General features: G+C 40.4%; 2 protein-coding genes and 1 long non-coding RNA gene across 3 annotated transcripts in view; all 3 read left to right on the top strand.

Moving 5' to 3' along the window:
* LOC122825841 overlaps positions 1–23,205 on the top strand; it is a 42,486-nt gene that overhangs the window by 13,869 nt on the left and 5,412 nt on the right. The window contains exons 13-15 of the mRNA XM_044107425.1: positions 5,689–5,790; positions 5,995–6,093; positions 6,178–6,206. Of these exons, the coding sequence (XP_043963360.1) occupies positions 5,689–5,790; positions 5,995–6,093; positions 6,178–6,206 (230 nt within the window). The remainder of the gene's footprint in view (positions 1–5,688; positions 5,791–5,994; positions 6,094–6,177; positions 6,207–23,205) is intronic.
* On the top strand, positions 9,215–9,937 carry LOC122825456. Its single transcript, XR_006369646.1, has 2 exons — positions 9,215–9,453; positions 9,746–9,937. It is a non-coding gene; the product is annotated as an uncharacterized LOC122825456 (long non-coding RNA).
* On the top strand, positions 14,695–17,016 carry LOC122825455. Its single transcript, XM_044106881.1, has 2 exons — positions 14,695–16,696; positions 16,989–17,016. The coding sequence occupies exon 1, from the start codon at positions 15,055–15,057 to the stop codon at positions 16,099–16,101; it is 1,047 nt and encodes a 348-aa protein (XP_043962816.1). The 5' UTR covers positions 14,695–15,054; the 3' UTR covers positions 16,102–16,696; positions 16,989–17,016.

Below are 23,205 nucleotides of genomic sequence, written 5' to 3'. Positions count from 1 at the left end.
TCGCCTGATGGACGGGGGCGGGAACTAACCCCCTCGGTGGCCAATAGGCCGGAGTGGCGCTGAGCTTCCCGACGCCGCTTGCAGCTTTAATTACATTTAGAATCTTTTAGAATAAAATGTCAATTTCTGCTTTGTGCTTGTGTAAATGGAAATACATGCATGTAAAAAATCGATTCTATATAAATGTTGTGCTAATTAATCAAAATTTGTGGTTATGAATAAATGTTTCTTTCTTTTAAATGAAAATGTCAGAGTTTTTCCTCTTTGTGCGTGTTAGGTAAATTGTATTATTGGTATTATCAATTATTTGTTGTTCATGTAGTCTTATAGTTATATCTTTATAATCTCTTACTTATATGCTTTTACTTCATTTTACTTCATTGTGTGTTGAATAACTTTGATTCCTTCCTGAGGCCTTACTGAGAGAAAGCAGTGACAACCGCTTCCAGCAGAGTTTACTGCTCTACTTGACCTGTTAGATAGCAATAGAACCGTCGCCGTGAAGACATACAACTTGTCTGCTCGACGCCGTGCCTGGAACAGAAGAATCTAGTGTGTAGATAACATGTGTCTAGATAGTGATTGTTATTAGCGCTGCAACTATGTGATGATTTGTTTTCCCCGCCCTTTGAGAGTTGCAGCGTCCAATGTGATAGGGATCCTAAATGCAATAAAAAGAGAGGAGCAGGCAGATGTGATTTCAGAGCGGTAGGAGATTGTAACTGAAAGCACATCTCTGTCTGTTCTCCTCGCGAGTATTCAGAATCCATCTCTCTTGTCTTTCTTGTGTTTAATTAATTTTGTCTTTAATAGGTGTTTGAACCTGACAGTGCGTCTAAAGTTGATTTAAGTTTAAATAAGAGCTGATTGGTCAATGTCATGTCAATCACAAATTCAACCATCCAATCAGAGAACAGAAGGGTTTGGCTGTCAGACCTGGTTTTACTGAGTTTCAGGTAAAATATGACTCTGTAAATGTGTTGCTCTGTAGCTGCAGGTTTAAAATAAACTCAGTTGATTAGTGAATGAAATGTTCCCACCACGTGTATTTATGTGATTATTGTGGGTTAAAACCTCAGAGCTCTGCTGCTGCTGCTGTTCACTTCCTCATCATCTAGCAGAAAACCATGACAGAGATCAAACTGGAAACCAGCATATTTTAAAAAGTAAAAGGAAATGGTAACTGTGATGGATCTATAAAACTGGACTTTTCATGACTGACTCCAATCTGATCTCCTGGATTCTTCAGCTTAAATATCTGAGTCTCAAATAGACCCTAACAAAAGACAAAATGTATCTATTTACAATGTTAATGTAATCTAAAAATATTCACATCTTGATTTTTCTTCCTTTTTTCAGTCATCTTACACTGTGTGTCATGTCATAAATCAGTGGGGCCCAAAGTGGGTCCTGGAGGGCCGGCATCCTGCATGTTTTAGTCTCTCCCTGGTTTAACTCACCTGGATCAAATGATGGCTCATCAGAAGCTCTAAGAAGATCATTGACATGTTGAAGAGTTTGTTATTACCAGCAGGGAGGGAACTAAAACATGCAGGATGCCGGGCCTCCGGGACCCACTTTGGGCCCCCCGATGACAAACAGACGTGAAGTTTTATTCAGTTCTTTCTTAAATGCAGCTTCTTTAACCATATTTCAGTTTACCATCCATCCATCCATCTTCTTCCGCTTATCCGGGATCGGGTCGCGGGGGTAGCAGTTTCAGAAGGGAGGCCCAGACTTCCCTCTCCCCAGCCACTTCCACCAGCTCCTCCAGAGGAATCCCAAGGCGTTCCCAGGCCAGCCGAGGGACATAGTCCCTCCAGCGTGTCCTGGGTCTTCCCCGGAGCCTCCTCCCGGTGGGACATGAACACCTCACCAGGGAGTCGTTCAGGAGGCATCTTGACCAGAAGCACCTCAACTGGCTCCTCTCGATGTGAAGGAGCAGCAGCTCTACTCTGAGTCCCTCTCGGATGACTGAGCTTCTCTCTCTAAGGAAGAGCCCAGACACCCTTCGGAGAAAACCGATTTCGGTCGCTTGTATCCGTGATCTCGTTCTTTCGGTCATGACCCAAAGCTCATAACCATAGATGAGGGTGGGAACGTAGATCAACCGGTAAATCGAGAGCTTCGCTTTTTGGCTCAGCTCTATCTTCAACACGACGGACCGGTACAGCGCCCGCTTGACGGCAGACGCTGCGCCAATCCGCCTGTCGATCTCCCGCTCCCTTCTTCCCCCATTTGTGAACAAGATCCCAAGATACTTGAACTCCTCCACTTGGGGCAGGACACCACCTCTGACCCGGAGAAGGCACTCTACCCTTTTTGTTTACAGGAAACAAAATGGTTTCCATGTTTTCATCAGTGTTTTAACCATCTCATTTTTAACAGTTAAAACCTTCAGAGCTCTTTAGCCACATTCTCAAAGAAAACTTCCTCTTTCCTTCAAACATAAACCGTTCAGTGGAAACATGAACCAAAAAAGGGTCTGAGGTCACCTACACATCTTACCCTCATCAGGGAGGTGAGAAACTGACTGGGAGATTCACACATATCTAACTATAATTTTCACACATTCATCATCTTTAACATTTTAGTCATAAATGCTCCGAAACCAACCAGATGATTTTACCTAATAAAGCGATGAGCCTCCATCAGTCAGAGTGAGGAAGTGATGAGAATCAGGAAGTAGAAGCTCCATCTGCGTTCAGGAAGCAGTCAGACAGTTCTGACTGTCAGAGCAACAGACACACAATGCCTCAACTCCCTTGGATTCAAGGCTTTTTATTCCTCATCCTGCAGCTCACAGGTAGGAAGACACTAAACATTTCTATAGAGTTACAGATCATAGATCTGCTTTATTCACTGTGTTCAGATTTAATGTTTATTTACATAATATCATGCTGACAAGTGTTAGATGTTCACTGAACCCCATTAAAACTGTATTTTAAAATGCAGCATCTTTCAATTCACTGAAGTTATTGTTTTTTTTATATATAAATTATAATTCTGTTTAAAGATGTCAGCTGATCAAATCATCCCATGTAAATTAAACAATATTTCTGCTGCGGTTTCCATGCTCAGAGAGCCAAATAAAAAATAATAAAACAGTTTAAATGTGTAACTTCATTCTTCGTTCTCTGATGTGCTAACAGACCCACAGCTGGTCTCTCTGCCTGCAGCAGGTTCAGTCAGTTATTAATATCATCTGTCAGATTTAAAGATAGAGAGGTTTGAGTGGCTTGTAATTAGATAATATCTATTGGTTAAAACTGGTCGGCTAGTTTTAACCATTTTGAGAAACATCTTGTTTAAGTTTGTTACATTTTTTGTTGTATGACTCTAATAACTCTGATGCTGTCGTCAGAGTTTTAACCACTTTTTATCTGCTCATCTTTAGCAGTTAAAACCTTCTTAGCTCTTTAGCCACATTCTAACAGAAAACGTCGTCTTTAGTTCACAGAAATAAACTTTTCAGTGGAACCACGAGGAATTAAAAGGTCTGAGATCAGCTACACATCTTAACCTTGTCACATATCTAAACTGTAACTTTCACACATCTAATAACATCTTAAAATTAGCATAAGGAGAGTTTAATGAGCAGATTGTTACTTTTCAGATAAAATGTCAATTTTGTTAATAGATAATTCAAAAAATGAATTATTTCCTGGTTTGTGCTGCAGAGCGTCATAAATTGATTATGTCATCCTGATGAGTAAAGCAGCAACTGAATAGTGTGGAGAATTATCCTAGAAGGTTGAAGAAGATTCAGAGTTGAATTCATGAATTTCATTTATTAGTACCAAAATACAGCTGGTCCATTTCTCATGCTATCCTTAAGGGCTAGCAGAACAAAAAAACAAAAGTTTTTTATTCTCTTTGTTTGCCTCTATCTGAGCTGCGCCCTAAAGATGGCGTTTCCTAGTGTGTCATATGCTTTAGCTTTAGCTTTGCAACTAGCTAAAAAAAGATAGAAGAAAAACACAGAATCATTTATTCTCATCCACAGAATATTTACTGCCACCTGGAGTCAGATTTACATCATCACTTCGTATCAGGTTTATTAGTTTTGATCAAAATCAGCAGGTCAATCTGTTAGTTTATCATCGGTTAGTTTATCATCTGTTAGTTTATCATGTGTAAGTTTATCATCTGTAAGTTTATCATCTGTTAGTTTATCATCTGTTAGTTTATCATGTGTAAGTTTATCATCTGTAAGTTTATCATCCAGTGATCAGAAGAGTTTTCCCTCAGCTCCATGAAGGATAGTTATAGATCTGTTATACATTTCCACAGAATCTGAAAAATGTTGATAAATAAATCACAGATCATGTTACATTAGATGAGTCTCATCATCTAATTTTGTTGTAAATTTGCAGCATTTCAGTGTCTTAAACCCAGCAGATCATACTGGTTTCAAAATAAAGATTACAGAAACTGACCAAACATTTCTACATTAATCCACCAGCTGTGGTGTGAAGCATCACGGCTTTCATGACGAAGTTAAAACCTGAATAACTACAGGAAGTAAAAACATAGAAGTTTAAGAGCTCAAGTTGTCACTGAGGTTCAGGAAGCAGAGAGACGATGAAGCAGAGAGGAGCCATGGAGGATCCTATGTGGAGGAAAATGTTTCTGTTTCTCATCCTGCAGTTTACAGGTCAGACTCTGAACAGCTACTGTTTATTAAATTTTCTTCATTTCAACATTAACATCACTGTTTCATCGATGCAACATGTTGGTAGTTTCAAAAGGAAGAACCGGAGTTTAACTTCCTGTTGATAATCTGGTTCTAGAAGATATAAAATGTCTCTACAGTTATTCTTTATTTATATTTCTTATGTGAATATTTCTGGTTTTGTGTCATCAGGAGCTCAGAGCAGAAATCTGTTTCTCTCCTACACTGTCAGAGCTGGAGATGACGTCACTTTGTCCTGTGAAAATGTGATCGATGGTCACAGTAAATGTAATACAACAACCTGGAACTACAGTAAAGCAGATCATCCACTTGTAGAGTTAGTTAATCTTGGGCAGGTTAAGGATACCAGATCAGACAGACTGAGTGTTTCAACAAACTGTTCTCTGGTTGTAAAGAAAGTCACAGCTGAGGATGTTGGTCAATACACCTGCAGACAGTTTGAGAAACAAGGAGGAAGTCAGTCAGGTCCAGATGCTTTAGTCCGTCTTTCTCTCGTTCACTGTGAGTATTATACAATATTTTCATCCTCAGCTTTTAGTGACAACAACCTGCTGACAGCAAAATCACAAAGATTTCATAAACTGACGTAACCATGGTTACTCTGCTTTTCTCTTTCAAATCCTCCTCAGTGACAGAATATGAGGACCAGAACAAGATGATATTTACCTGCTCTGTGGTGACAGATGAACCATGTAAACACTCAGTGAAGTGGTTGTTTCTGGGTAAATATATGGGAAGAGGAGATAATGCAATAACAGAATCATCATCTTCCTGCTCTGCTGCCGTCATCTTCCAGACGTCTCATTACATTTACCAGTCAATGTTTAACTTGTTGAAGTGTGAAGTAAAGACAGAAAATACAGTTCAGGTTTTTACCTTCAGCTCTCGTCCATCGGGTGAGAAATTATGAAGTTAAAAGTCTCTTGTAAATATATTAATCATATGAAACAATTTTTTCTAAAAAGTATTGTTGACTTATGCTCCATTTTTAGAGAAAGACAAAACAACAACCACATCAGCAGTTCCAACTGTACCAGATGAAACTTCAGCCATAATAACTACAAACACTTCAGATGCTCCAGATGTGGAACAAAGTAAGTTTTACTTGTTCACCATTTAAATAAAAATATTTCTTTAGTGACATTTTTAAACAACAAACGAAGCTCATTAGTTTTGAAGCTTTAAATACTGCAGCTTTAGGTCTTTCATTATAATCTGTATTCATGTGTTTTTTATATTAATTGATGCTCCATCAATCACAGTTGTTGTCCCAGTTTCTCTGGTTTGTCTCTGAACAGAACCTGCAGCAGACTGGTGGAGGTTCCTCTCTGGTTCTGTGGGTTTAGCAGTTCTGATAGCAGCTGTTCTGATCGTCAACATTTGGGCCAGAACTAAAGGTCAGAGTATCAACAGATCACTGTGAAAACTGGATAAACATGAAGGATCTTTAGAAAAGCTCAAGCTTTGCTCTTCTGTTTTAGGGAGGAAAACACATCTGGATAAAAATGCTGTGAGTTTTTACAACAAATATGAATCATTTGTTTTCAGTTTGTTTTATATCAGAGTAAAGGAAATGCATCTGAGTAAATGTATCTGTAGAACGATGTGAAGAGCTGTAGCTTATTAGTTCATGAGAAAAAATCATGCAGAAAACTACCTGAATTAAAACACCAGCTGCTGGATTTAGCCAACATTTCAAAGAGATAAATTCTGGTTTAAGGGCTAATCTGTAAAGCAGGTTATTGGAATGTTTTATCTGATTTTTATGCTACATATTTATATATTGATCTCTGTTACTAAATGTCAGATGTTAATAAATTGTTTGTGATTCTCTCAGGTGTGTTATGATGAAGATGAAGATGAAGCTGCTCTGTAATATGAAAACATCAGAACTTCTTCAGTTTGATCCTCCTGTTTTTCTCAGATTCAGTAGATCCAGAAGCTGAACATCAGCAGGTTTTTCTGTTTTAGTGTTATCTGTTGTAATAAAAAAACTGCTTCATTTTAAAAGTGTCAAAGAAAAACAGCTGAAATGTTAAAATTATATCTTAAAATTAGCATAAAAAAAGTTTAATGAGCAGATTGTTTCTTTTCAGATCAAATATCAATTTTAATAGGTAATTCAGAAAATGAACTACTTCCTGGTTTGTGCTGCAGAGCGTCATGAATTGATTATGTCATCCTGATGAGTAAAGCAGCAACTGAACCGTGTGGAGAATTATCCTTCTCCATGCTGAGTTCTTGATTTATGAGGCTGAAGAAGATTCAGAAAGTTGAATTCATGATTTCCTTTTATTAATACCAAAATACAGCCGGTCCATCGGGGCGTTAAGGGTCAGTGTGAATCCACCAATGACAAAGAGATCGACAGAGAAACGCATATGGTCGTCTCTAAATCATACATGCATCATAGGATTTCACACGTAACGTTTTATGATTGACTCTTGTGAACCTCTAAGGAGCACAATAGCATTGAATTGTAATTTGACTCCACTGCGCCCCCTAGGTTAATCCATCAGCTGTATCTCCTTGCTACATCGGCCGATCTGCACCAGATTTTTTGTGCATCGCCAGGGATTGTTGCTGATCGCATTGATGCGTATCGCCTGACGGACAGGGGCGGGAACTAACCCCCGCGGTGGCCAATAGGCTGGAGCGGCGCTGAGCTGCTGCTTGCAGCTTTAATAACATTTATAATATTCGAGAATAGAATGTCAATTTCTGCTTTGTGTTTGTGTAAATGGAAATACATGCATGTAAAAAATGAATTCTGTATAAATGTTGTGCTAATTAATCAAAATTTGTGGTTATGAATAAATGTTTCTATCTTTTAAATGAAAATATCAGAGTTTTTCATCTTTGTGCATCTAAAGTTGATTTAAGTTTAAATAAGAGCTGATTGGTCAATGTCATGTCAATCACAAATTCAACCATCCAATCAGAGAACAGACGGGTTTGGCTGTCAGACCTGGTTTTACTGAGTTTCAGGTAAAATATGACTCTGTAAATGTGTTGCTCTGTAGCTGCAGGTTTAAAATAAACGTTGATTAAAGTTGATTAGTGAATGAAATGTTCTCACCACGTGTATTTATGTGATTATTGTGGGTTAAAACCTCAGAGCTCTGCTGCTGCTGCTGTTCACTTCCTCATCATCTAGCAGAAAACCATGACAGAGATCAAACTGGAAACCAGCATATTTTAAAAAGTAAAAGGAAATGGTAACTGCACTGTTAGCCTTTGCTGTATTTTCTACAGCTAAATACCGCAAAATGCCCAGTAAAACTAACATAAAACATCTTTACAATTAGTTACTGTAATTTGCATTGCATTATGGGTAAAGGACATAGTATTACAGTAACTTACTGTATGTTTTGATGTTGCAGTAATTTACTGTTTACACATTGCAGTAGTGGTACTGTATTTATAATATCTTGCACTGTTAGCCTTTACTGTATTTTTTACAGCTAAATACCGCAAAATGCCCAGTAAACTAACATAAAACATCTTTACAATTAGTTACTGTAATTTGCATTGCATTATGGGTATAGTACATAGCATTACAGTAACTTACTGTATGTTTTGAAGTTGCCGTAATTTACTGTTTACACATTGCAGTAGTGGTACTGCACTTATAATGTCTTTGCGCTGGCCATGTAAGAATTCTATTTGATTTCCAACGGTCATCATAGATGTTTCATCGTGGTTCCCTGTTTCTGTATTTTTACTCCTTTAGTGGTTAACATATTTTAAGGCAGAAAGAGAGCATGTACTTTTGTTTTTTTCACATCCTAGCTAACATTAATATGCAGTTTATCTAGCTACGTCATCAAGGGTGGCTTCGCTTCCAACGTTTTTCTGATGACGTTTGTTTTAAACTCCGAAGCTTTTTCCGTCCAAGTGCAAGTGCAGCTCTGTCGCTGTGGGCTCACACTGCTTCAGCTCTTCGCAAGACAGGTAAAAAAAACACTTAGAAAACTGTTTGAAGCCAATGTATATTTTAGATGGAGCTAACGTAACTTATAGCATCATGCTATAATGCTATCACTTAGCATGAGGTGAAAGATAGAAAAATATGATGGTGTTATTTTTTGAGCTGGTTCGGAATTAACGTTAGCTAAGGTGCTAATTTTACCGAAGGTTTTAGCTTGGCTTTTGCCGCTAAATCTTCCTCGAGCGACTAGCTTTGGGTTGAGATAAGCTCAGTGCTGAGTGTCTGTTAGCATTGTTGTTACATCATTTGTCGAACAATATAACGTTAACTGATAATTGATCCCCCCGCCCCCTTTTTTTTAAAAATACATCTAATAACTGTTCATTTGTTTAAACCATGACCTTGCAAATGTTAAGAGTGCAGATTAGCTAGGTCAACAAGGATGAATTCTAACGTTGTTCTTTTTTTTCTTTTTGTCAGATGACTTTTTTTAACTCCCAAGCTTTTTCCCTCCAAGTGGCTGTGCAGTTTTGTCCTGCTGAGTGCTAACATAGCTTCAACTCTTGAAAAGACAAGTGTAACAGAGAGAAAATTGTGTATGAGTGTGTATTTGAATTTTGCTCAAAATAATAATAATAATAATAGTGTGTATGTGTTTGGGATTTTCAATTTATGTGTTTGAGCCACCTAGTGGTGTGATGAGTGACTGCACGCAACGGGTCCTTCAGGCGCTCTCTTGGCTTCCCCCATCAGAGTTCTGAGGAGCGCTGGTGGAGCTGTGGACCAGTTGTGTGGAGTCACATTATTTCTGTTCATAACACATTAGGTGAGTTCAATATGTATATATATATGTATATATAGGAGAATAAATGAATAAATAAGTAGGTGGATCATTTTGTGAATGTGGCTGGCGACTGTCGGCTGCTATGGCAGTTGCTTTATTGCTATGGTCGGTTATTGTCAGTTATTTTACTGTTTGACTGTGTTATTTAAAAAAAAAAAAAATCTATACGATCACATCTGAAAATAAATAAAAAAAACCCAGAGTTCTGAGGAGCGCTGGTGGAGCTGTGGACCAGTTGTGTGGAGTCACATTATTTCTGTTCATAACACATTAGGTGACAAACAACAAGAGGGTTACACTGGTGCCGTGACTCCGTGATCCCTGATCGGCTTGATGCTGTTCGCCGGGTTGCTGCGTCGTCCACCTACAAGCTGCCTCTTCACCTCAAGACGCGTCAACACACCTGTGTTACAAGGTTAAAGGACTGAGGGGAGAAAATTTATTGTCAATAAGTGACTGATTTTTATTTGAGTGTGTTTTATTTTCATTATTCCATTTTGAAATGGCAGAGAGATTCCAATCAAATGTTGAAAATGTTTACAATCAACCCTCCTTTGGGAGAGGTAGAGGTGTAATGGGTCTCACTTTTCAGTCAGGAGTGGCAGTTGGGTCGGATTTTTGTGCCTCACCCATGTTACCTACAAGTAATAGACCTCAGGGATTAGCTTTCTATCCAGCTGAGACACCTATGGAGCAGATGTCGTTGGGGGGCCCGAGTCATTCTACATTTAATGCTGGCCATGACTTACACCTATTAAGTGACATGATTTATCAGTTAGGTTCACAGATTGGAGAGTCCATTGCAAATAAATTGTTGTCTTCTGGTGTTGATGAGAAAAAAGAAACCCAAAATGCCACCTGTTTGAAACAAGACGGTGCACATATTGAAAACACTTCTGTCTTTGATAGTCAAAAATTCAATGTCATTGTAAAATCAGAAACAGCACCTCCAATTTTTAGAGGTGAGAATACTGACAAACATTCTGTTACTGAGTGGGTTGAAATGATGAGAGGATACCTTAGAAGGCAGAACTACAATAGTTCCATACAAACAGAGGAGATTATGGGGAGGCTAATGGGCAGAGCCAGAGATGTGGTTAAGATTGGTCTTAAAAGTGACCCTGTTTTAAACGCTACATGCTCCCCAGATGTAATTTATAACATGCTGATTCAATACTTCAGTCACACATCCTCCTGTCTGCCGCTGCAAGACTTCTACTCCACACTGCCATTTCAAAAAGAGGACGCCTTTGACTACTGGATTCGCCTCAACAAAGCTGCAGAAATGGCTGAAGAAGGTTTAAAGCGTCAAGGGAAACAAACTGATGATATGAGCAGTGAAATTTCTAAAATGTTTGTAAACACTGCCCTGATGCAGAACTGGCTTCAGTATTCAAGTACAAGCAAATACATGAATGGACCTCAAAAGACATTCAGGTGAGGCTAGATGAGCACCAGAGAGAGCGTGTGTCCAGGATCAAAATACCAATCCACAAACCATCTGCAGCCCCACTGTTCTGCTGTGAAACACACATTGAATCCCAAGTCCATGGTGGTGCACAAAGATCAAATAATGTTTTGTCCTCTTATAATGTACAGCCTGGTTCTGAGGCCCCACCAAATTTGTGTTCCCCTGTGATGGTACAGAACCAGCAGTTGGCCACTACATTAGATTCCCCTTCTCCACAGTCTTTCCCTCCTGCTCTACAATCTGCAAAGCAGCACAGCCAGTTCTCACAAGTGCAGTACCAACCTTTTGCTTCAGTCCCACAAAGTCAGCAGCTCAGGCTCCCCCAAGAAGGTGCCATGCTTGGAGAGATGATGTCTATGCTCAGGCAGGTCCTTGATAAAATTCAGGTTGGTGGCCAGGTATCATCTGCTCGCAACAAGCGCGCATGGGGTCGAGCCAGACCTGTTATAAACTGTCGTATATGCAATGATGACAAACACACCACAGAAGCCCACTGCCGTTCAGACCGCCTTTGTTTCACATGCTTCAGCCCTGACCACACAAGGCGCTCTTGTCCAAATAGAGCTGTCCCAACAGAAAATGTGCAGGGAAACTAAGCGACCTGTGCCTGGAGGGAGACCGCATGGGTCAAAGTGATTCCTCCCACATACTTGACGCTGCTGAACTGTACCAAAATATTCAAAGACTAAATGAGTCTGAGAATATTATTATGCAAGAAACACAAAAGTAAAAAGAAGTGACAGTTTATTTTACACAAATGTCAAAGTTAATGACAAATTAATTCTTGGTGCCATGCTAGACAGCGGCTCGATGGCATGCTCGAGACGTAGCCCTACAGTCACTGATTAATTCTGGTGTTGTAATCTCTCACCAGGAGGCTACCGACATTGTATTTGTGGGATGTGGTGGTTCCAGAGTAAGACCGACCTCGATAGTGGATCTGAATATGGAGATCTATGGATGCCAGTTGTCGGTCCCCACCTTTGTAGTGAAACCAACAGACTGATCTGCTTCTGGGCTCCAATGTCATCAGGCAACTATTGCACTTGTTAAAGAAAGACTCCTCCTACTGGGCAGCAGTTTCTACACCTCACAAAGGTCTCCCAGAACTCGAGGAGTTCCTCTCCCTTCTTGCTGGCCTGGACCGTTGGTCTGGTGAGAATGTCCTAGACAAAGTTGGCACAGTGAGATGTAACACAGCTGTTACTCTGGAGGCTGGCACTGAATATCTTGTATGGGGCAAACTTCCCAAGGGCACAAAATTATCACCTGGTCTAACTGTGATGTCTGAGCCCACATCGTCACATTCCGCTCCCCGTGGCATTTTGGTGGCGAGAGCTGTGATATCACTCTGGGGAGACAGGTTAGTCCCTCTCAAGATTTTAAATGCTTCCAGTGGTTCTGTCACCATACGTAAGAATGCTAGACTGGCTGATATATACACCTGTCTTGCTATGGAGGACCTAGATATACAAGATGTAACATGCTCATATCAGGCCACCTCTGTCAAATCCACTGATGTTGATTCTGCAGTAGAAAACAATGACAATATACAGGAAAGACTGAGAAGTGCTGGTCTGGGGGATCTGGACCTACAGTCTTGTGATGTATCAGATGATTGGCGGAGGAAGCTAGCAGATCTAGTGATCAATTACAAGGATGTCTTCTCCCGCCACCACTTAGACTGTGGCGAGGCGAAAGAATTTGTTCACAGGATCCGGCTCACTGATGAGAGACCCTTTCGGCTGCCCTATCGCCGCGTGCCTCCTGCTGAGTACCAGAAACTCCGTCAAGTTCTGAATGAGATGGAGGAGAAAGAAATTATACGAAAATCAACGAGTGAATTTGCCTCACCTCTTGTCCTAGTTTGGAAAAAGAACGGTGACTTAAGGATCTGCACAGACTTTAGATGGCTCAACAGACGGACCCTGAAGGATGCTCATCCCTACCACATCAGGCTGACTGCTTGGCTGCCTTGGGAGGAAACATGTTCTTTAGTACAATGGACCTCACATCTGGTTTTTACAACATGCCACTCCATGAAGATGACCGCAAATACTCCGCCTTTACAACACCCATGGGGTTGTATGAATACAACAGATTTCCCCAAGGCCTGTGCAACAGCCCAGCCAGCTTTATGAGGATGATGGCCTCAATATTTGGTGACCAGAACTTTCTCAGCCTACTATGTTACCTCGATGATTTGCTGGTGTTTGGACCATCTGAGGAAGTCGCTCTCGAGAGGTTAGAGATGGTGTTCAGTCGTCTCCGGTACCACAATCTCAAACTGGCTCCTAAGAAATGTTGGCTGCTGAGAAGATCTGTGAAGTTTCTTGGTCACATAATTGACAAATCTGGTGTTTCTACAGATCCTTCTAAAGTTGAGTCCATCAGCAATATGCTCACTACAGATCTCATGGAGCCAGATGGTATCACTCCATCACATTCACGCATTCGATCATTTCTCGGCATGGTTAACTACTACCAACATTTCATCCCAAACTATTCTGCGATAGCCAGACCACTGTTTGACCTACTGGCTGGTGCAAAACAGAAACGCAAAACCAAAGACACCCACCAAGCGAAAACTCCAGTTCCGCAAACTGACTCCAGCTGATTGGACAGACGAGCAGCTCTCTGCATTCATGGAGCTTAAGGCAGCCTTGGTTAATTCAGTAATTCTGGCCCACCCAGACTTTAACCGTCCATTTGTCCTGTCTACCGATGCATCACTAGACGGTTTGGGTGCAGTCCTCTCACAAGTTCAGGAGGGCGAAAGTGTGGCTCGTCCAATAGCATTTGCTAGCAAGTCTCTCACACGTGCTCAAAAGAAATATCCAGCCCACCGTCTCGAGTTTTTAGCACTGAAATGGTCAGTGTGTGACAAATTTAGCCACTGGCTGAAAGGACATGCATTTACAGTGTGGACAGATAACAACCCACTCACCCACATTCTCACAAAGCCACGCCTAGATGCCTGTGAACAGCGATGGGTGGCAAAGCTGGCTTCTTACGTTTTTGATATTAAATATATCCCTGGCTCTAAAAATGTGGTGGCAGATGCCTTAAGTCGCCATCCCTTCGTCAAATCTGCCGTGGGAAAAAGGCTGTTGCAGAGCCCATACAGCCAGCTACTTAATGAGGCCCTCCCTGTTTCACCTGGTTCAGTACAAGAGGCCTTCAGACAGTCAAATACCAAAGACGAGGACTCCAATGTGTTGAACTTACCTGACAGCACAAAGTTTCAGTCTGTCACAAAAGATGATGTTCATGCTCTTCTTGAGACACACAGTGAATGGGAGTCTGCTGCTAGAGTACGAGCTATTGACACCCTTGAACATCTGCCTCAACTGATCCTTCCATCTCAAGACGATCAACCTGTGTTTTCAGAAACTGTATTGAGAGAAAAACAGCATAACGATCCTGTGTTATCAAGAGTGTTATACTATGTTAATCGTGGCCGTCGTCCGTCAAGAAGAGAAAGATCGAATGAACAAACAATGGTCATCAAATACCTCAAACACTGGGAGAAGTTTGCAGTGTCCAATGACATCCTCTATAGACTGTCTAAAGACCAAATTACCCGTAAGAGACGCCACCAATTTGTGGTCCCTGATTCTCTCAAGTCTGATGTTCTCAAAGGGATACATGACAATGCTGGTCATCAAGGGCAGTTCAGAAGTTTGGCTATTGCTCGTCAGAGGTTCTTCTGGCCCCATATTGACCGTGATGTCAAAGAGGTTAGCCAGTGTCCCAGATGTGTCATCGCAAAGTCCCCTGATCCAGATGGTCGAGCACCTCTTGAGAGTATAAAAACATCTGCACCACTGGAGATTGTGTGTATAGACTTTTGGACAGCAGAGGATTCTAACAACAGGTCCATTGATGTGCTGGTTGTAACTGACCATTTCACACGGCTCGCTCAGGCCTTTCCTTGCCGTGACCAATCTGCAAAACAAGTGGCGAGGCAGCTTTGGGACAAGTACTTTTGCATTTATGGTTTTCCTGAGAGAATCCATTCTGACCAAGGCCCATCCTTTGAAAGTCAACTCATAAGCGAACTGTTGAAAGTTGCTGGTGTGAGAAAATCTCATACGACTCCTTACCATCCAATGGGTAACGGCAGTGTGGAACGCTTCAACAGAACACTGGGAAACATGATAAGAGCACTTGCACCAGATGCAAAACAGAATTGGCCAAAACAACTTCAGACATTGACTTTCATGTACAACTGCACAGTCAATGAAACCACAGGTTATGCCCCTTTTTATTTGATGTATGGGAGAGTGCCACGCCTCCCTGTTGATGTGCTTTTTAAGAACATTCTTCAAGATCCTGAAATTGGTGGATATGACAAATATGTACTGTCCCTAACTAAAGATCTTCAAGATGCTATGGTCATAGCTCAAAATCATGCAAACAAGGAACAAGATCGACAGGCTGGTCTCTACAATCGCCAAATAAAAGGGAAATCTATTGGGGTCGGTGACCGTGTTTTAGTGTCAAACAAGCGTGAACGAGGCAAACGCAAAACTGCTGACCGCTGGGAGTCTACAGTGTACACAGTTGTGGGCATGAACCCTACAACTTACACATATCAAATAAAACACCCCACCACTGGTCAAATTCGAGTTGTGCATCGTAACCTTTTGATGCTAGTGAACTTCTTGCCTGTTGATACATCCAGTCAACTTATTGACTCCACTGCCGTCACACCTGGAAGCTCTGACATTAACTCTATTTCAGATGTTCTGGAATCAGTCATTCAGAAAAGTGAATCAAGAATCAGAACACAAGACTGGGTCAGCTCCCTATCTGATGAGCCCCTTGATGTTGCTCCTGTGAATGACTCTGAGGGGGATGTTGTCTCTGCAGCACAGGCAGACGAGGAATCTCTGTTGCCTCCTAGTGAGATGGACTGTGACAATGCTTCAGTTGACACACAGAGTGTTTGTCCACACACTTCACTAGTTGCTCAGTCTGTTACTGACACTGAGCATACCACTACTTACACAGTCAGAACTCGTGTTGGTAGGATAGTCAAGCCTGTCAATAGACTGATCCAGGTGATGACCAACATAGTTACTAATGATGATGCTAGTCAGCTTTTTGACCGGGTTTCTAATTCAGTGTTTCAAATGTTCCAGCAGAGACATTAGTAGTAATAGATTCTTTTGTAATCTGACTTTTTCCTTGTTCTGAGTTTATGTATTTATTTTTGTAATGTATATCACCACTGTTGGTACAGGTCCAGGTTTAGGGACCCCTTTTACTTTTTGGGCATGGATTATGTGGGATGTAGGCTGCATCCTGCTTCTGGGAGCTGGCAAGGAATAAGGCACCATTTTCTTGCCACTTCATCCTTTGTAAAGGATACTATTTCAGTTGGACTTTGTATATCCATGACAGCCAATTCATGTAATTTATTTATTCATTTATTTATTTCCCGTTATGGTGATAATTCTGCACTTTAACCATTTTGGTCAAAATTCAGCAGGGGTGGGTGTAACAGAGAGAAAATTGTGTATGAGTGTGTATTTGAATTTTGCTCAAAATAATAATAATAATAATAGTGTGTATGTGTTTGGGATTTTCAATTTATGTGTTTGAGCCACCTAGTGGTGTGATGAGTGACTGCACGCAACGGGTCCTTCAGGCGCTCTCTTGGCTTCCCCCATCAGAGTTCTGAGGAGCGCTGGTGGAGCTGTGGACCAGTTGTGTGGAGTCACATTATTTCTGTTCATAACACATTAGGTGAGTTCAATATGTATATATATATGTATATATAGGAGAATAAATGAATAAATAAGTAGGTGGATCATTTTGTGAATGTGGCTGGCGACTGTCGGCTGCTATGGCAGTTGCTTTATTGCTATGGTCGGTTATTGTCAGTTATTTTACTGTTTGACTGTGTTATTTAAAAAAAAAAAAAATCTATACGATCACATCTGAAAATAAATAAAAAAAACCCAGAGTTCTGAGGAGCGCTGGTGGAGCTGTGGACCAGTTGTGTGGAGTCACATTATTTCTGTTCATAACACATTAGGTGACAAACAACAAGAGGGTTACACAAGACAACAGGTAAAAAGACAGCTCTTCAAACATATTTGAAGCCACAAAATAATCTGGAAATTTAGAGGAGCAGCTAACCTAATCTATAACTTTGAGCTTGCTACAGCTAGTTAGCCTGCTAAAGTACCATTACATCTCCAACATAGTGTACAAGAGTCTGTAAATGAGGACAAAGGTGGAAAACATTCAAGTGGTTTCTGTTATTTTTTGAGTTGGTTCAGCCACAGTGGCAGGTGGACAAAAAAGTTAATTTCCAACCCTGGTTCCATATAAGGACTGTTCACCTGTTTAAACCATGCTCTTGCAAATTTTAAGTTAAGTCAGTACTAACAGGTGCAACTATGTACAGGTGTAAATTCTGCAGCATTTGTACTTCAGAATTTAGAGAATTTTGTAGTCATGTGAAGAAACATCAACACACAGCTAATTATCGGTTTCGTTGTGGAATAGAGCAATGTCCTACTTCCGTCAGAGAAAAATAAAACATTTAGAAGAAAAGAGGACTCAATCTTCATCTTGGTTGATGTAATTTTATATCGACTCTTAACTTAAAACACACATCTTAAATCAGAATTGTTCAATTAATTTGTTAAAGGGATCAATTCACCCAAATTACAAACATTTTGTTAACCCATATTGTACTTAGCCATTCAGATACTGTATTTGTGGAATGTAATGCTTTAAAAAATTCATTTAGCCTCACAAACTGTCATTCACATCCGCTGTTTCAGAGTGGTAGCAGGATGTAGGGGTAAAGTCTAGTCTAGTCTCCGGGGTGAGGTTCTCAAAACCTGTTGTAATCTGGGTGAACTGGCCCTTTAAATATAAATTACTACCAGTAATTCATATTTAAGAGTTTTCCTTTTATGTTTCAAAGGTATCTTCCACCAAGATGTCTGTTGAGATGGAAATGACCTTACCTACAACACCAAGGGTAATCATGCTTGGTAAGAGGAATATTTTCTATCACTATAATTTTTTGTAGCAATGTATGTAATAGTTATGGTAGTCTGTACTTTTACTCACTAGCGTTAGCCTGACAAGGGTTTGTCTATTTTAGGAAATAGCTTGATGTCTGCAACCTGGTGGATGGTCAGTATGGAGGAGAAGGTATTTTTCAAGCCTGAGCAACTACATGACTTTGCCAGTGTCCTTGCTGTCTTTTTGGGTCATATTATGACTTCAATCTGGAGTATCAGGAGTCAGCATCCACCACGCTGGAGATGATACAACGGTAAGTACTTTACACCAAGCCATTTATGAATTAAATTTAATGACAGTTTGTCTGATGATGAAGAACCATAGCTGATTGCTGTATTGTATGTCTTCATTTAAAAAATACAATTAATATATTTTATTTCTGTTAAAAGATTTTTGTGAGGATCAATCCAGATGTTGGTACCAAATGCACAGCCAAAGTCAGTACAAGCTGCAAGACGGGAAGTCTTGTCAAGAGGAAAGTAGTCAGTGTCAACTCCCGGATCAACACCTTCCTTCAACGACTCGCTGAATTTGAATGGAGGACTTCCAACTAGGTAAGCATTTTACCAAATGTTTATTATTTTATTGTCTTTTCCTCCTATCTTGCATGTTCTGACTTTACTTTAGGCTTTTTAATATGATTTTAATGATTATTTATAAATGGCATGTGATTCCTACACAATAGCCCTTTAGAGTAGCCTGCATCTTTTCTGTGTCCGTGGTAAAAAGTGGATGTCGCTGCATCTCTTACTAAATCACAGAAATGTATAAGTGTGTAGTCGTTTAATTGAGGTGTTTTTTTTTAATATTATGCAGTTTTCAGTTTATTAGGCACACCTTTGCAGTAATCCGTCAGCACCAACAAAATGACTGAAAAGATTGTTATGACATGTTGTATTTCATCGTCTCCTTGGGGACATTTGCAGGGTCTCAATGCAGTACGCAATCGTTTGAATTAGTGAAGACTGACTGACTGCTTTTGCCATAAACAATCCAAAAACCTGAAGTGAAGCCAGTCCTGCTCATTCTTTATGCAGCTTCTATTATCACTTCAGTGTAATTGATTTTTTTTTAAAAGAAATTATCAACTTAATGCTGCTTTATGCCAATGATTTTATGCATTTGGACATTGTCAGTCAGCTTAATTTGTCAGCCTTCCTGTTGATTTGAAAATGTAGATAACTTCCTGACCATCTCATGACTTCCCACATTGTCTGTCTTATTCTTTACAGTTCAGCTTCCACAAGATGGATCTCACTGATTTTGTTTGACGAATGGAATAAAAGTTCTTTTGATGTAGGAAATGCATCTGATATAACAATATTTATTGATATGAATGTCTACCATATAGTACATTATCGCACTTGCACTGTTATTGTGATGTATTGTGTAACAGAGCACATTTAAGCTACTGTTTTCTGACAATGCAGCCTCTGCTGGTTTTTTAAATGAAGTATATTCTATATATTTTTTAAAAGTCAGTCTTTTAATAATTTATGGCTGGTACTTGATGCACACATGTTCATGTTGCTACATACATGTGCCATAAAAATATTGACATGACCTGTAGTGTGTTCTATGGTTTTGTTGTTTTATAGCACATTATATTGTATTGTGACATTGTTCTTTATGACATTGTGAATATATAAATGGATTTTATTTCAACAAATCTGCTGAAAATAAATACCTGTTTTTATTCACAGTACTTGGACTAAAATTTCTTTTATGAAATTTTTCGGTTTATGGTAAAATATTCTTGTATTAAAAAATGTAAACTTTAATTTACAGTAAAACTGACATTATGTTGTGAAACAAGTTTACAGTAGACCAGCTTTACTATAAAATACATTTACAGTTTTATGCTATAAACTACATTTACAGTAAAGCAGTCATAACTGTAAATCACACTCACAGTAAAAATTAACTGTGAAATATCATAACAGTAAAGGTACTGTGGAATGGTAATTACAGTACCTTACTGGCAACACTGTTGCCAGTAAGGTACTGTAGAATGTCAATTACAGTAACTTACTGGCAACACTGTTGCCAGTAAGTTACCAGTAAGTTACTGTAGAATGGTGATTACAGTAACTTACTGGCAACACTGTTGCCAGTAAGTCGCCAGTAAGTTACTGTAGAATGGTGATTACAGTACCTTGCTGGCAACTTACTGGCAACACTGTTGCCAGTAAGTTACTGTAGAATGGTAATTACAGTACCTTGCTGGCAACTTACTGGCAACACTGTTGCCAGTAAGTTACTGTAATTACCATTCTACAGTAACTTACTGGCAACAGTGTTGCCAGTAAGTTATTGTAAAATTACAATAAAAAGTCTAACAGTGTGTGATGGATCTATAAAACTGGACTTTTCATGACTGACTCCAATCTGATCTCCTGGATTCTTCAGCTTAAATATCTGAGTCTCAAATAGACCCTAACAAAAGACAAAATTCATCTATTTACAACGTTAATGTAATCTAAAAATATTCACATCTTGATTTTTCTTCCTTTTTTCAGTCATCTTACACTGTGTGTCATGTCATAAATCAGTGGGGCCCAAAGTGGGTCCTGGAGGGCCGGCATCCTGCATGTTTTAGTCTCTCCCTGGTTTAACTCACCTGGACCAAATGATGGCTCATCAGAAGCTCTAAGAAGAACATTGACATGTTGAAGAGTTTGTTATTACCAGCAGGGAGGGAACTAAAACATGCAGGATGCCGGGCCTCCGGGACCCACTTTGGGCCCCCCGATGACAAACAGACATGTAGTTTTATTCAGTTCTTTCTTAAATGCAGCTTCTTTAACCATATTTCAGTTTACCATCCATCCATCTATCTTCTTCCACTTATCCGGGGTCGGGTCGCGGGGGTAGCAGCTTCAGAAGGGAGGCCCAGACTTCCCTCTCCCCAGCCACTTCCACCAGCTCCTCCAGAGGAATCCCAAGGCGTTCCCAGGCCAGCCGAGGGACATTGTCCCTCCAGCGTGTCCTGGGTCTTCCCCGGGGTCTCCTCCCGGTGGGACATGAACACCTCACCAGGGAGTCCAGGAGGCATCCTGACCAGATGCCCGAGCCACCTCAACTGGCCCCTCTCGGCGTGAAGGAGCAGCAGCTCTACTCTGAGTCCCTCCCGGATGACTGAGCTTCTCACCCTATCTCTAAGGGAGAGCCCAGACACACTAAGGAGAAAACCGATTTCGGCCGCTTGTATCCGTGATCTCGTTCTTTCGGTCATGACCCAAAGCTCATGACCATAGATGAGGGTGGGAACGTAGATCAACCGGTAAATCGAGAGCTTCGCTTTTTGGCTCAACTCTCTCTTCACCACGACGGACCGGTACAGCGCCCGCTTGACGGCAGACGCTGGGCCAATCCGCCTGTCGATCTCCCGCTCCCTTCTTCTCCCATTCGTGAACAAGATCCCGAGATACTTGAACTCCTCCACTTGAGGCAGGACCCCCCCCCCTGACCCGGAGAAGGCACTCTACCCTTTTTGTTTACAGGAAACAAAATGGTTTCCATGTTTTCATCAGTGTTTTAACCATCTCATTTTTAACAGTTATAACCTTCAGAGCTCTTTAGCCACATTCTCAAAGAAAACTGTTGGGAAGCTGGAGTTTTTGGTTTCTGTGGGGCTGCTTTTCTTGTCTCTAGTTATCCACTAGATGGAGCCAGGAAGCTGTGTGGTCCAGAGGGCGGTCCCAGGTGTTCAGTCTTCACACCTGCTACCTATCTGTCATCAGCCAGTGTTTAAGAGGAGTCTGTCACCAGTCCTTCGATGCCTGAGTGTTGCCGTTCATGATTTTCAGCGGCTGTTACCTGTGTGCCTTATGAGTTGTATGGTTTCATCTCCAAGATCCTTCATAAAGAAACCCCTGGTTCAAAGATCCCCATGACTGGTGACTAATCTCTCCTGGCTTCAGTTACAACTCCACCTGGACGCGGGACTCACCCTTGAAACCAGGTCCAGCACCAGCAGTTACCTCCCCCTGGTGGATCAGTTCCGTTTCTCTAAATCCAGATCTCAAGCTGTCCCCTGCCCCGGGCAAGGAAGATACTCTCCACTCATTCTACAATAAACTTTATTTAACTGATTTTTTCACTGTTTCCTGAAGTGCAATCTGTATGTGGGTCAAAACGATTAGCTTCAAATATGACAAAAACTTCCTCTTTCCTTCATACATAAACCGTTCAGTGGAACCAAGAACCAATAAAGGGTCTGAGGTCAGCTACACTTCTTACCCTCATCAGGGAGGTGAGAAACTAATCGGGAGATTCACACATATCTAACTATAATTTTCACACATTCATCATCTTTCACATTTTATTAATAAATGCTCCGAAACCAACCAGATGATTTTACCTAATAAAGCGATGAGCCTCCATCAGTCAGAGTGAGGAAGTGGTGAGTATCAGGAAGTAGAAGCTCCATCTGCGTTCAGGAGGCAGTCAGACAGTTCTGACTGTCAGAGCAACAGACACACAATGGCTCAACTCCCTTGGATTCAAGGCTTTTTATTCCTCATCCTGCAGCTCACAGGTAGGAAGACACTAAACATTTCTATAGAGTTACAGATCATAGATCTGCTTTACTCACTGTGTTCAGATTTAATGTTTATTTACATAATCTCATGCTGACAAGTGTTAGATGTTCACTGAACCCCATTAAAACTGTATTTTTAAAATGCAGCATCTTTCAATTCACTGAAGTTATTGTTTTTTATATAAATTATAATTCTATTTAAACATGTCAGCTGATCAAATCATCACATGCAAATTAAACAATATTTCTGCAGCGGTTTCCATGCTCAGAGAGCCAAATTAAAAATAATAAAACAGTTTAAATGTGTAACTTCATTCTTCCTTCTCTGATGTGCTAACAGACCCACAGCTGGTCTCTCTGCCTGCAGCAGTTCAGTCAGTTATTAATATCATTTGTCAGATTTAAAGATTGAGAGCTTTGAGTGGCTTGTAATTAGATAATATCTATTGGTTAAAACTGGTCGGCTAGTTTTAACCATTTTGAGAAACATCTTGTTTAAGCTTGTTTCATTTTTTGTTGTATGACTCTAATAACTCTGATGCTGTCATCAGAGTTTTAACCACTTTTTATCTGCTCATCTTTAGCAGTTTAAACCTTCTTAGCTCTTTAGCCACATTCTAACAGAAAACGTCGTCTTTAGTTCACAGAAATAAACTTTTCAGTGGAA

Source organism: Gambusia affinis, linkage group LG22 (assembly GCF_019740435.1).
Source record: "Gambusia affinis linkage group LG22, SWU_Gaff_1.0, whole genome shotgun sequence".
In the NCBI taxonomy this organism is placed as follows: domain Eukaryota; kingdom Metazoa; phylum Chordata; class Actinopteri; order Cyprinodontiformes; family Poeciliidae; genus Gambusia; species Gambusia affinis.
This window is presented reverse-complemented; position numbering and strand designations above follow the sequence as displayed.